This window comes from Myotis daubentonii, chromosome 2 (genome assembly GCF_963259705.1).
Source record: "Myotis daubentonii chromosome 2, mMyoDau2.1, whole genome shotgun sequence".
NCBI classification, from domain to species: Eukaryota; Metazoa; Chordata; class Mammalia; order Chiroptera; family Vespertilionidae; genus Myotis; species Myotis daubentonii.
In genome coordinates this window covers 59,523,604-59,538,983 of record NC_081841.1, presented here as the reverse complement: position 1 = coordinate 59,538,983, position 15,380 = coordinate 59,523,604, and the positions used below count along the sequence as shown (strand labels likewise).

At 34.4% G+C, this 15,380-nt stretch overlaps 1 protein-coding gene across 5 annotated transcripts in view; it reads right to left on the bottom strand.

Moving 5' to 3' along the window:
* Positions 1 to 733: 733 nt before the first annotated feature.
* SLC16A7 (solute carrier family 16 member 7) overlaps positions 734 to 15,380 on the bottom strand; it is a 162,229-nt gene continuing 147,582 nt past the window's right edge. For all 5 annotated transcript variants that reach the window (XM_059683440.1, XM_059683441.1, XM_059683439.1 and 2 more), the window contains 3 exons: positions 13,041 to 13,184; positions 8,775 to 9,590; positions 734 to 5,322 (listed from right to left, as the gene is read on the bottom strand). In XM_059683440.1, the coding sequence (XP_059539423.1) occupies positions 5,051 to 5,322; positions 8,775 to 9,590; positions 13,041 to 13,184 (1,232 nt within the window). In that variant the 3' untranslated portion in view covers positions 734 to 5,050. The remainder of the gene's footprint in view (positions 5,323 to 8,774; positions 9,591 to 13,040; positions 13,185 to 15,380) is intronic.

The window sequence follows — 15,380 nt, the reverse complement described above, 5'->3', positions numbered from 1 at the left end:
ATGTAGAATCCCAACCCTAAAAAGAAGTGACATGAGTAAAGACTAATTTCTATTTTATCTCAACCATTGTGATGCTCTTTGGTATTGTGAACTGCTGTGGTAAGGAATCGACTCAGTATGCTGTATCGGCGATGTCATTGCATCGAAAAGACCTACAGGATGGATGTGATGGTGCTATGTTTGAAGGTAAGCTTGGTTTCTCCAAGTTGTCAGGCACTTTAAGAAAATTAGAAACATCCAGGAGAATAAGGGCCAAGGGCAAAAAGATCAATTTTTGTAGATTTTAAAAAATCGCATTCAAATATATATATGTATCGAATGTACAGTCACACAAGTTCCTTTATTTGAAAGATGAGTGGTAATTGCCAAAAGTATACACTGTTGGCCCCAGGAATGTGGCCACTGCTGCTAACCACAAATCAGACCCGATGCAGCGTGGTGACCCTGTGAAGGATGTAAGACGTTAGAAGTGCACCATCTGAAATAAAGCTAAGGAGAACAATACTCCATGCACGCCAGAAGTTTGGAATGAGGGAAAAAGCAATGGCCCTTGTTCCGTCTATAGGTCACAGGGAACAGGGGAAAATGACAATACAGATGTTCAGGAAAACCTGAAAAATGAGTTAAGGGTATAGGGGCCATGGCAGAAAATAGCACAAGTAAATACATATTGCATAGATGAACCAAGTTATTTATATATCACAAACTTTTTAAAGTGTTTTTTTTTTTGTAATTTAGGAAAATCTTGTAAATAAGAATCATAATTCTGAAAATAATGTTTCATAATAAGTACTTTCAATTCTTGAGTCATAATAAGTAGCTACCAATATGGGAATTACTTATCCATAAAGAAAATAACTTTGTTCTTCTAAATTCAACCTCAGGGAAAATATATTATGCTTGAATCATACAACTATGTCATTCTTTTTATGAAAAGTTACATTAAAATAATTATGGATATTACATAATCATTACCATGATTTTGGGTAAGGTGCATTGACTAGAAAAACAGCCAACTTGAAATTATGTAATCAGGTTATAGCAAATGCAGCCTCTAACAAACACTATATAAATCATAATATGAATAGAAGTTAAACCTAATTGGTTTCCCTGCATAAGGTTTAAATTTGTTGTATCTGTATTGCATCTAGCTTCTACACCTCCTATTAGGAGGCAGCAGGTAGTAAACATCCTAGGGGCTCTTTCTGCTTTTAGATAAACCTGAGTTTTAGTTCTGATTCTGTCACACATTACCTTTTATCTTTGGTAATTTGCTGAATTTCTTTGTTTTTTTTTTTTTTTTTTTTTTTTTTTTTTTGGTTTTGTTTCACTCATCTATTATATCAGGCCAATAGCCTCTACCTATGATTTGGCTTGAATATTAAAAAATATTAGGTAGGCAAAATGCATAATACATAAAGACTAGATCCCTTCCCACTTTGCATCCTTTCTTCCTATTAAATTGAACCTAACAGTCACAATTTTTTTTAAATTAAGCCTAAAATTTTATACAAATGAGAGGTTTTGGGTGTGTGTTTTTTTTTTTTTTTTTGAAAATGTATTTTTGATAGGAAATAAGTTCCAACTAATGATTAAGGCTATTTCTATATTTTATAACATCAACTTCCATTAATATATCTTATGGTCTTTTTTTCTTTATCCTCAGTTGTCATGTGCAGCCAGAGAAGGATGAGTAAAAAATACCTAGATTTCTAAAGTGCACATTCAAGTGTATCAAACCTAATGATTTTAGTTATTTCCTAGTGTCTGGGAATAGTGTGTGTGTGTGTGTGTGTGTGTGTGTGTGTGTGTGTGTAGATAAGGTGGTTGGAACTCTGTACTAACGAAGTGAAACTTACGTGTCATGTGAAGTTACACTGAGAAAACATCAAGTCTTCCAACATGAAGTACACCAGAGCCTGACTCCCTGCCTCTTAAATGTGTGCTGATTAGACCTAAAAAGGACCAGGAAAGACCATTATTATGTGGCAAAATGATAATGAATGTTCTAAGTTAATATTCTCTTTTCAATCTTTGAAAGATTCTGTTAAATCAATAAATATTTTAACAAGTTCAAGGGAGCAGGAAGAGTGCCTTGGAACAATTCTGCGTCCTGTATGAGAATTTATACCACTTTTTCCAGTATACTCTGATTTAAATTTTCAATATGTATGTATGGGCATTGCTATGTGTACGTATTTGTAACTTGCTGCATTGCCACTGCCAGACATGACTGTATACATCATATCATGCACTCTGAATGCACAATTTCCCTTCTCTTTCTTTTTTTTTTTTAACAATTTGATATAATCAGTGCCAGAAATGAAAGCATATTGAAGATGACCAAGGAGCAATAAAATAAATATGAATTGGTTTTTGACAAGAAATTTGTCAGTATGTGAATAAACCTTTTTTTGTGGAGATAACTACTGGAATGCCCCCCACCAGCACGTCTCTACCAGCTGGTGATAAAAAGGACTATAGCCTTAGACCTAAAACCCATGATCACTATTCTGCTATTTATTCTCCTTACTCCTGAGTCTAATATCTATATTCATTTACAAGTGTGTCTCCAGAGAATTCAAGACACTTTGGGAAATGTTGAAGACTGGAGAGTGACTAATTTACGATATTGCATTGCTTATGACGAATCAGAGTTACATAGAAAAGCACTCATAATATGAAAATAGCTCATTCAAGACTCAAGATTGGATAAAATGAAATAATAATAATAAAAAAAAATAATAATAAAAACCCACAGCCATATACTGCCACATTTCCCTGATTAATTTACTGATGGTATTGGCACATATCGTTTTACTTAATATTTGAAAAATACAAATACCTCTTTTTTATGCAAACAGTGAACGTTAAATGAAATATGGAATTTTATATAGCTTCCTAAATGTGAACCGCATGCTTAAACAGTGCATACATTTTACAAATTAAATCCTTCATGTAAGCTATCACCAAAGCTTGATATACAGGTACAATCTTTTAGGGAATAAGAATAGCACCTGTCTCTACCGCAATTAATAAAACACACAAAAACCCCAGCAAATTTCTTTTGACATCTTGAGAGTGATATCACTTCAATAATCAAGCACTAAATGCTTTTTACTAATCATGGTCTTAACTTAAACTTCAGATCTGTAGACAAAATATTTATACCTTTAGTCGTAAAGCACAATTTCTTTCTTGTTTACAAGCGCTTTATAACTCAAAATGGTATTTACAGTTCTGAATGTACAGAAAACTATCATGTGCCACTGTATTCAGGAGTGCTGCGGGTTCCCAGATGTTTTCACATCGCCATGAAAACGAGAAACCGCGAAATTAATCTGGGCCGCAGGATTGCAAACTTCTTGCTATTGTTACACACGATCCCTGCCCTTCACAAGTGCATGTACCAGCTCACGCACAGCCTCCAGTCCTAGCAGCTGTTTTTTTTAACAGTCTGCTGGTTTAGTTAATAGTTACCAGGTAAGTTCAGAGGCAGCAGGAAGCCCGGTCAGTGGAGGGCAGAATTTTCAAGCGCCGACATCCCTATGATAGGAGGCATTTTCAGCGGCTGAGTGAAAAGCCTATTTCTGATTTTTGGTTTTTGCTTTTACATTTTTGGGGAAGGGAGGAAATGAGAGTTTAGAGGGCTCATTATAAGCACCCCTGCACTCTTAGTTTTCTCAAATGTATTATTCATAACAGTAACCTATTGATCACCACTGCGTGTTGGGAAAAATTACAACTTGGCTTATCTGTAAATCTATCCACCAGGATTTGGGTTGATTCTACTTGCTGTCTCAGTCTGAAAATAGCTCAGATGAGTTCTGGTTAAAATAAAATCCCTGGTTCTTACTTTCTGGATTACTAACAAAAATCCTTTTTAGCCCTGCCCTGTGCAACTCAGTTGGTTGGGCATCATACCTCCTCCGAAGGTTGCAAGTTCAATAATCCATTCTCTCTCTCTCTCTCTCTCTCTCTCTCTCTCTCTCAAAACCAATAAAAAAATCTTTTTAAAAATCCCTTTTAAAATCAATGGACGCAGTCCATTGCTTGAGGGTAATTTAGGCTTTTAACTTAGTTTACATATTAGGTAAAAATTCTAAAATTAATTTGAGGGTGCTATTCTCTACTACCAGGTACTAATGGCCCCCTCAAAGAAAGCATGTGCATGGGCTAATCAAATTAATCAAATCTTACGGTTTAAAAAAGTTAGTTGTATTTTCAAATTAAGATCACCTCATTTCCACCACCCATGTTCTTATCTTTAAAATCCACATGTACAGTAGTATGCAAATATAACACACATCTTTTTTCTCCACGGATAGTTTTTAAGTAAAAAGAAAAAAAAATAGTATGGTGATAATATTCTTTTTGAACTTATTTGTTTTTTATTCTCCAGATACTGTGAGTGGAAATTCATTTGCCTTTAGTTCCATTTCACACTTTAATATCTTAAAAAATGAAATGTGGAGAGGGTATTTTTTATAGGATTAAACATATTCCTTCTAACTACTTAAACCAGGGGTTTGGAATTCAGATCTCTATAATCAAGACTGGAAGTCACTGGAAGATTTGGAAATTATTTTAATTACCACAACCAGAGTCATGTATGAAAATAAAACCCTTGCATTCTTTATATGCATAATCTCAAAATATAACTTTTAAAAAGGAAACATTTAAAATCTGCCATTGAGGGAAATCTCATCTCCGTCATTCATTATGAAGTTTTATTTAAACTAAACTCCTTTCCAATATTTTGGAGGGAAAAAAAAAGTTCTTATAAGAAAGTCATAAACACTGGCCCGGCCGGTGTGGCTCAGTGGATGAGCGTTGTCTCATGCACCAAGAGGTCGCTGGTTCGATTCCTGGTCAGGGCCTATGCCCGGGTTGCCTGCTGGATCCTCGGTAGGAGGCAGCCAATCAATGCTTCTCTCTCATCTATGTTTCTATCTCCTTTCCCCTCTTCCTTCCTTTCTGTCTAAAAAATCAATACAAACACATATTTTTTAAAAAGTCATAAACACTGAAATCAGAGGCGTGATTCTTGCTATATATTAGTTTCTCTTTCTGAGGGATTGCGCCCTGGCCTCGTGCTTTTGACTTCAGCATCACATTGTTTAGATGCGTTCAAAGGTTCAGATTCTCGGGACTCAGGCTTGTTATACGTTTCCTCCTTTGCTTTTTCCAACTTCTTTTCCTTTGCAAGCAATCTATAGTTTATAGTATTACCAATGAGCAGCCACACACTTGCTAGGAACACAATAGCCCCGCAGGCTATATACATATATTTATACTCTCCAGTTTCATCCACCAATTTACCTAAGAGACAAAACAAACAAAAACAAAAAACATATTTTAGGGTAAAATAATAAAAGAGCCATAAATAATAAAATTTTCTAATAAATTCTTCCATAGACACAGTAGGTACCTATTTCTTATTTAAGTTAATATTAAATATTTAATGAAAAATTAGTTTATGACTTATACTTATAAATAAAGGCATGTATGTGCACATGCAGCATTATATTACTGGTATATTAAACTTATGGAGCATTATTACCCTCAATACAAATGTACAATTAAGACAAAGTAGGTATATATGCTTTGGGGTGCATATTCATAAATACATACATGTTTAATATCTATCATGTAGAAATAGATATCTTTATCTATCTATTTATTTACAGCAGACACATTGAGATTGCTTCACTCCTTCCCATGCTTCCTATCTTTTGAAAAAAGAGGGAAACATTACGTTCTTTAGGAAAGACCCAAAGGCTTTTATAAAGTTCATAGAGGACATGATGTTTACTAAATGCTTTCTCTATGCCCAGCACTAGGCTAAACACTATTTGCAATATCTCGCCAATTCCCACAGGAGCACTGGGAAGAATTGGAGCATGGTTACACAGCCAGGGAGGGGCCGACTCTGGTCTGATCAAAGACTGTCTGAACTTCCTATTCTTACCTGTTCTTTAAAATGGCTTCACCAACTCTCATGGTTAAGAGGTATGTCACTTTTGTGGCTAATTACAGTTTTTACTTTATCTAAATTATTAAGGCCAAACTAATCAGAGTTGCCCGCCGCGCATGGCTCAGTGGTTGATCGTCAACCTATGAACCAGGAGGTCATGGTTTGATTCCCATTTGAGGCTTGATCCCCAGTAGGGGGTGTGCAGGAGGTGGCTGATCAATGATTCTCTTTCATCATTGATGTTTCTTTCTCTCTCTCCCTTTCCCTTCCTCTCTTAAATCAATACAAAATGTTTTTTTTTAAAAAAAGAAAGACAATGTTTATTCCATTTGATTATTGAAAACATGAAAAAACTAGCTTGGTGCCATATAATCTGAAGACTTTATTGAATGTTAAAAATATTTCAGTTCATAGATTTGCCTCTTGTTTTTTTTTTGTTTTTTTTTTTTTTTGCAGGCACCCGATTCTTAACGATAATTATTACCAGCAAACCTGAGTGTACACAAACCCATGTTGTTTCTTATATGCTTATTCCAGGTGATTCTGATAAACACCTATTTGTTTAGTCAGAATCTCTATCATTCTAACTGAAACCTAGTCAGTAGCGCAGTGTTAAATTTAGTTATTTTTGAAATTAACTATTTAAACAAGGTTCCCTGTTTTAATTAGGTAAATGGTGGAATAGGCTCATTTGAATGCATATGACACATACGTAAGCATAACAAAAACTGCATAATTTACTTTCCCATTCTGACTTTAAGTCAAATATTCTTTTTATACAATGATTGTCACACTTTAAAATACATAAACATCAGTTCTATGGCCCTATCAGAGTTAATATCACTGTGGGCTGCCAAATCAACCTACTTTCAAAATGTTTTGGGAGTTTTTTAATCATCATCAAGAAACCATATATGATTTCTAGATCTAAAGCTTCAGTTCTTCGTGAGTACAGCAGTGAAAGTCTTGGCTGACAAAAAATAAAAATAAAAATCATGCTCTCCCTACCCTTTACTGCTTTATGAGCAAGAGTAGTAGGAGCAGCAGCAACTGTGTGAGAAGTAACTACGAGACCCATTCATTCAAAAGTATTTACTGAGTGCCTACAATGTGCCAGACACCATTCTAGGAGATGCCAAATGCTGCAGAGAAGAAGCCCATCTCAAAGTCATGGAGTGTCTCTGGGGTGGCAGGAGGCAGAAACAGGACGAAAAAGGTGGAAGTATTATGGATAGAGTGTGAGAGCTTCATGAAGGAGCCACAAGTCAGTTGCTGGCATAGCTATCACAGGTGCAATGGTTTGGCAATATTAAACAATAAGCATTTAAGGGTGCAGAAATAGATGTAAGTGTGAATAAAGGTTCTCAGCCCACGGAGAATTTCAGCCAAACCAGATTCTTTCATTTTCATCCTGAAAGCCCACCCACTACATCTGTTGACCTTTTTTATTTATTTTTTATTTTTATCATCCCACCATGGCTACTGAAATAACAATTTTCTCTGTTGATACTAAGAATTTTATTGCTAATGAATAGGCTTCTAAAACCCATTTGGTAAAACTGCTTCTGTATGAAAAGATAGGTCAATTGTACTTGTCTTATAAAATCAGATCCATTGGCTGATAAATACATTGACTGGTTTTAACTGGTTTTAAAAATTGTTTTGGTGCCATGGTACATGCACACTGAGGGATATACCACCCAAAACAACTGTGCAATTTACTAGACAAGCGTGGTGGACAGCAAGTACACACATACACAGCTCATTCCTAACCAAGTCAAAAAGCAAAAGGTAAAAAGTCAAAGTGTCTTAAGCTGGTAAATTAAAGATAAATTTTCCTACTTTCAGAATGATTCCTTAATGTCATGTAAGAAGCCTTTTGTAAACTGATTAAAATACATTGGAAATTTTACATTTAGCCCGGCACTTACTGTGACCACCAGGGGGCAGGCTAGGAGTCTACGTGAATACAAGTTTAGTATTAACCAAAATAATATATAGTGGTTACTGAAAAATTCTGGTCCACAAAAAGCATTTAATATTTATAACATTAATATATTATAAACAATAATTAAGCAAAGTCTAAACTTCAAAGTGAACTTACACATGCATCTTAGTGTCCTTACTGGGTTATTTACACAAATGCTTTCGTAAGCATATTAAAAATATTTTAGATCTAAAAATTAAAATATAGTCTTTATAATGTATAAATATGAACTATAAGTGTCTGATTAAAATGACTTTTACTGACATATATATATATATATATATATATATATATATATATATATATATATATTCTATCAGTGGGTATTATAAAAGTATTCCTCCCTTAGGCATGTACTGGCAACAAGTTCCATATCAATATAACCAATAAGAAAATAGATCCTGACTTTTTGAAAGAGCTATTTTAAATTTTTGACTAATTTTAATATAGATGGAAGAGAAATCTATCATCAATGATAAAATTTAAAAAGTGACTTTTTCATTAAACATTTTTAAAAACACCAAAACAACTGATATGGGTAAAAAAAAAAAAACTAAACATTATGCAACTAATTACCCGTTTAACTTAAATTCTTAAGTTCATAGGTCCAGTGTTTGAAACAAATTTAGATCAAAATTCAACTAATTATGAAGTTCAAAAATACATAATAAACCCTAAAATGAACACACCCTCAGTCCTTCAGGCTATTCGTATTTTTTAAATCACAAAGCATGTGATGTATTACAAAGAACATCTCAGTCAATAGCTATTGATTTGATGCTTTTTGCTTTCCTTGATGAGAAATCTTACCAGCCAGAGGAGGGCCGAGGAGAACTGGACAGCACTCCACAATGGTGACGAGTCCCACGGCGCTGGAAAATCTTTGAGCACCAACAAGGTCCATGAGACTTTCAAAGAGGATACTGCTAACACTCCCAAATCCAAGACCAAAAAATATAGCATAAAACACCAGGCTTATGTAGTCCTCTGCCAATGGGCACAAGAGATGACACACTCCCGTGAACATAATTGCAAAACTGAAGAAGTACTGGATTCGAGGTCGAACAAGTTTGGTGTTTGCAATGAATCCTACTGCAGGCCTCGCAAACATGTCAACAAAAGCCATAACGGACAGCAGGAAGGCTGCAGAGTACTCATCAATCCCCTTGTCTTTAGCATATGGAGCCAAGAATATAACGGGGGCAAAAAATCCTAGAAACATAATGACATTTCCAGATAAGTATATCAAAAACCCCCTATGCTTGAAAAGGGAGAAATCTAAATAGTTATTAATTTTTTCCCAGGCTGATTGCTTCTTGTGGCTTTTTTTCACACCCGACTCAAGCTCTGTTTCGCCAATCTTATTTTGAGCCTTAGTACTTAGTTTGGATTCAACGGGTCTCATGAGAGCCCCAGCCACACAGGCATTCAACAATATGCCTCCCAAAATCATGAAGCTTCCTTTCCAGCCGAACATATTAAAAAGGAACTGATTGAAAGGAGCTAATGTACTTAAGAAAACAGGACTTCCTGCCATGGCGAGCCCATTCGCCATGGGTCGTTTCTTATAGAAGTATTTGCCAATGATTGTTAAGGCGGGTTGCAGGTTGAAGGCTAGACCTAAACCTGCAAAGAACAAAACAGAAGGAAGAAAAACACAAACACATTATGCCACTCACAAAAGAAATTACTCTTCAAAACTTACATTCAGTTGGGTAAGGCAGGACTCAAAAGGCAATGGCAGGTGGGGATTTTTGTTAATCATCAATATCAAGAGAATGGCACATAAAAAGTTTCTCATGACTGGACACTTGGTATGTATGATGGTTTCATATTCCTTACATTTTAAAGCACAAAAATAAAACCAAAAACTTTTACTGATGTTTCAAAAATCAGAGAACAGGTTGAAACTAGGACAAAATTATTAGTTCTTATAATTACAATCACTTAGTTCCACAGATTTTCATCTCCTTTCATATTTACATAAATATATATACATATATAGATATACATACATATATACAAACACACACACACACACACACACACACACACACATATATGATAGATTTATCTCCTTTTGGGAAAGACTGCATTTAAAACATGAATGGTTTCTTTTCAGTTGAACACACTAAAAATTTTGTCACTTATAAGCAATCTTAGGTCTCCCCAGAGATATTTCTTCAAAGCCATGCAAATAATAAAAAAGAATAATAAATTCATGTCATTAGTTCCATGCTCTCCATCCTCACATTCCACATTTCATGAATATAGATGCATGTGCGTGTTAACTAAAAAGCAAATAATTTGGGGGCGTGAAACATAGTCTTATTTCAGGGAGTAAAGGTTATTGTTTATATAAGTCACAAGTCCCTGCTGTCTAGGGAGCTTCTTGGCAGTGCTAAATATCGCCTTTGAAAATTCTTTCTTATAGCTCGCCAAGGTACTATTTAGCAATAGTAATGCAAAAGTTTGTTTAAAAAGTACACAAAGTTGATTGATATAAACTGCCTCTCTTCACCTACATATTATTCCATATCATTTTAGGAGGTATAGAAGTAAGAATTCTGCATTTACTAATCTATGTAATTGAGACAGTACTGCCAAGTAGTTAAGTATTTAGATTCTGGGACACTCAGTTCTGAGTACAAATACTTATTGCAAACAATTAATACAAATGTTTTCTATTAGGAGGAGGGTGCCTAAAAGCTGACTGGGAGGAACGAAGAGCATGCTTGGGGAATAACAGGGCAGTATGCTCCCTGATTCTACCGCTGCTCTCTGCCGTACCTGCGAGATATGCAGGATAAGTGTAAAGAGACCCAACATACAAATAATAAAACTGACCAGCCTATAGTCAGTTGCTCGAAAGTGGAAGAACCAAAATTAAAACTCAGGAATTGTTTTCAAATGTATTTTTCTTTTTAACTTTTACCAACACACACACACACACACACACACATATAATAAGAGAGAGAGAGAGAGAGAGAGAGAGAGAGAGAGAGAGAGAGAGAGAGAAAGAGAGAGAGAGATATGGATTTGTTATTCCTCTTATTTATGCGTACATTGGTTGATTCTTGCATGTGACCTGACTGGAGATCGAACCCACAACCTTGGCTCACAGGGAGAACACTCTAACCATCTGAGCTACCTGGCCAGGGCCCAAATTGTGTTTTGAAATTGTGTGCTAAGTTTCTTCATCCTATGCCATCTCCTCTCCCCCAGTCCCCATTCTGTCACCTGGAATTTTACTTTCAGATGGTAATCCAAGTTCTCCTTAAGAGAGAGTGGCCATCTATTTCCTATTCTGGCATGGCAAAACAAGCACGAGATTTGAAATAAAAAAATCTAAATCTGCATCAACTATTTACCTATGTGTGCTACTTGGCAAAACATTTAGACTTCTTCAGCTCTAATTCCCTCAACAACAAAGATACGGTTGCCCAAATCAACTAAATTCTAGAACTGTAAGATATTATATAATGGCATTGTGATGATTATTATTTACTAATATTTATTTAAAAGTAATAAAATGCTGGGCACTCTGTACTCCATGTTAACTTTTTCATTTAATTATTCCAAGACCTCCCAAATAATAGAGCTATCATTTCCCCCATTTTAAAGGCAAAGAGAATGGGGCATCAGGAGGTTAATTTACCCAGGATCACACAGCTAATGTGGGCTGAGTCAGGTTTCTGAAAAACTTGTCTGATTTCAGATACCAAAGAGTATTGGCTGACAATAACTTACGATAATTTTTATAGGTGTACTTAGTGATTGGCTCTAGCAGAACCAAAGCCTCCAAGACCCAAAGGAATGGAATTAAAGTTAGAATAGTATACAGGGTGGGGGAAAAGTAAGGTTTGCAATTATTTGTATTACAATAATTAATAAATAATAATACAAGAATAAACTGTTTCACACACTCATAACTGTAAACCTATTTTCGCCCCACCTTTATAATACTATTGCTATTTGTGGTGCAGTAATTCCCAGATCACCTTTTCCCTAATACATCTACTTGTAAACTTAGCCTTACTTCCATAGTCAAATATAATGCATAGCATTTCAGCACAAAGGAAAGGGCATTCTCTCCATTCTGGCAATTTTTTGGATAGAGTAAGATTCTCCCACTCACAAAAGATGTTGTACCATATCAAGAAAAGAGAGAGAGAGGTGTTGATAGGAAGTAAAGAGAAGGATTTAACATCACTATGTTGTAGGCTTTAATACTTCAAATTTTTTTCACCACATGACACGTAAGTGCAAGGTTAGACTGATCTAAAATCACAAAAGAGAAATATGTTTACCTTGTTATCTGTGGGCATCAGAAAAAGATTCAATTTCTTTATATATTGAAGTCTAATTTTTCTTAACACTAAGTATAGATTTGTTTGATTCAACTTATTATTGAGGCTAATAAACATTGTATTTTCCAAATGTACATATTCAGGTCAGTTTAAGTCCAGAGACATTTTGCATGAGAAACAACTATAATCACATGCTAGGATGTTATTTGAAAATATTTGTGTTTAGTGGCCAATGTGCCTTCTACAACTTTAAAGCAGAATCTTTTTAGGAAGGAAACAAAGAGGCACCAATACAGAGCTCCACCATAAACAGAATACAGTACTTCTATTGTTAAAGCTAAGTCAGTGCATCCAGAAAAATAACTCTTTGCCACCATTTTTAACCTATTGTGTAAAATATCAGATATTGTAAATACTAATAAGTAATGAAAAATACATTTTTTTAAATGAAGCTATTTATATGCCAGAAAGCTTCTGTCTGCCATCTTAACTGGCTGAAGAGTAAAGAGTAAAATGATAAAAACAGACCAATGCTGTTTTGTTTTTGACATTTATATGATAGAGCATTTTGTATCTGATGAACCATTTTCTCCCATTACCTGAAATAATTTTGATTGGACATTCCATAGCTAGTATTTCAATGTATTAGATGAAAATATTCAAGATCATACCTGATAGAAAATAAAATTCAAAGAAAACAATGCGAATGTTCTATTGTTCATGTATTTTAGAGAGCTCTGTGAACAACATGAATGTTAAAACTTACCTCCAATGAATCCCACAGTGACGTAGAGCTCTATTACGCTGGTGCTAAAAGAGGCTGCGACCAATCCCACACAGCACAGCAAACCTCCTAGCATCACCACTGGCCGGCTACCATATTTATTCACCAAAATACTGCTTATGGGACCTGAGTAGAGATGAGATTAAGAAATATTCAGTTGCTGGGTTGCTCATTTTTAACATTGTTAATTTTGAAAGCTGAGAATGCACATTTTAATGGTCAAAGAAAAACAGCAGTACACAGAGCATATAATGAAGACTTCAGTACATTCCAATCAGTTTGACTGGTTATCTTTAATCATACATGTAAAAGCACATAAAATAGCACATGAGAACTACATGATATATAGTTTATGATCACGGTCATTCAACTTTTGATGAAAAAGCTTTTTGACAAAATATAGCTAAATTGTCTAAATATCTTAGTAAAGGCAGGAAAATTTATGTAACAAAAATCTACGTATTATATAAATGACTTGTGGTAGAATTTTGTTTTTTAGAATACTGCACACACACACACACACACACACACACACACACACACACACACATGCTCTTAGAGTTCAATTTTTAAATTAGAACCCATTATGCTTTTTCTTTAATATTGTTTCTTTGATTCTAAGACACCAGTTGTTTCCATATCTTATTGTATTAGAAATAAGGATGTCTTACACTTGATGATCTCTGAACAATTCCTGTTTATCAGGATGCAGTCATAGGTAGTAATGTAGGTATCATGGCCCATGAATGCTTAAACTGTGCTAGTATGTTATTTCTGCGGCTTGGTTGGGCAATAGGAATAACTCACATTAACTCATACTTTAATCAAACCATTTAAGGACCACTTAAAATGGAATATGAAATCTTCATTGTTTTCTGAAAATTTTTCTGTTGACACATTCTGATAGGGCCAAGAAAGTACCAGCCCAAACTTGCAGAATGGATTGCTCCCTCATGGACAAGGAGAACAAACTCTTATGTTAAACATGAACATCAAGGATTTGGACTCAAAAACTAACTTAGGAGAGCCAAATACTGCCCGGAAAGAAGGTTTTGAAATGCCTTGCTCAATTTTTTTAAATGTACATTTTCTGGATATATGTGTGTATTTGTGTGTATATGCATAAAATATTCAAGAATGATTAAATTAATGTAAGTATGTCTTTAAAAGCTCTTTTGGAAACTATAAAATTAAAGTTATAAATATTAATAAAGTGCTGCATCTTATTTTAGTGCACATCATTTTTTTAATGGTATTTTATAAAATAATGGTACAACTGCCCTCGCCAGATATACCAAGGCTGTGGGTTTGATCTCTAGCGGGGCACATATGGGTATCAACCAATGAATGCATGAATGGGTGGAACAACAAATCCCTCTAAAATCAATAAATAAATATTAAAAATAATATACAATTTAACAATTGAGGCTTAGAGCCAATGAAAATCCATACTAGTTTATAAAACTTGTCAATGTGTAAATGATTTGATTTGACATTCCATTTTTCACTTAAAATTATATTTCATCTGAAACTAGGGACACTACTTTTCTTAAAATAATTTAACTAACTCAATTTAATTCAACTTAACTCAAAATAGTTTAATACAGTATTTCTTGAGCCAGTTTTCACATGCCAAGGATGAGTTAATCCTCAATGCATTATAGTCCAGAGAAAGAAATAATCAAGAAGTTATTTTAAGAACTGCAGTGGGTGCTTTGATAAAAACTAGACAATCAGAATAAATTCAAAGGCATTTACCAATTATTTGGATTAATAACAATGATCTCTTCTCAGTAGCACTGATATTATGTATACCATTTTCTATGTGGTGCCTAGATAATTTAAAAAATGAGTTAACTGATTTACTACATTTTATAATTGTGTTTGCCCCAAATGTGTAAACTTAAATTGGAACATAGGCTGTGAATCACAACTAAATTTGCAATGTATGTGAAATAATTATATCTAAATGTTGGGATAACTACATCAAAGCTTTTCCATCACCGTGTTAACTAAAGAAAGTCACTAAAGAAAACATTCAGAGGTGCTGGCATTTTTTTTTTTTTTTGAGGTGGCTTAGTTTCTACATTGGGATTAGTCAAAATGCAGTAAGAGTTATAATTTTAACAAATAATTTTATTTTAAGCTATATACTTTAGTTAAATGATATCCTGTATGGGACATATTTACATAAACCATCTATTTCCTGGCCAAAACAAAAAACAAAAAAAACACTTCATAAGTGATTATTTAGAAATAATCAAAGTTCCATATGCCACTACTTCCTTGTCTTCTGAAAGCTACTTCTGTCAGCTACTTCTG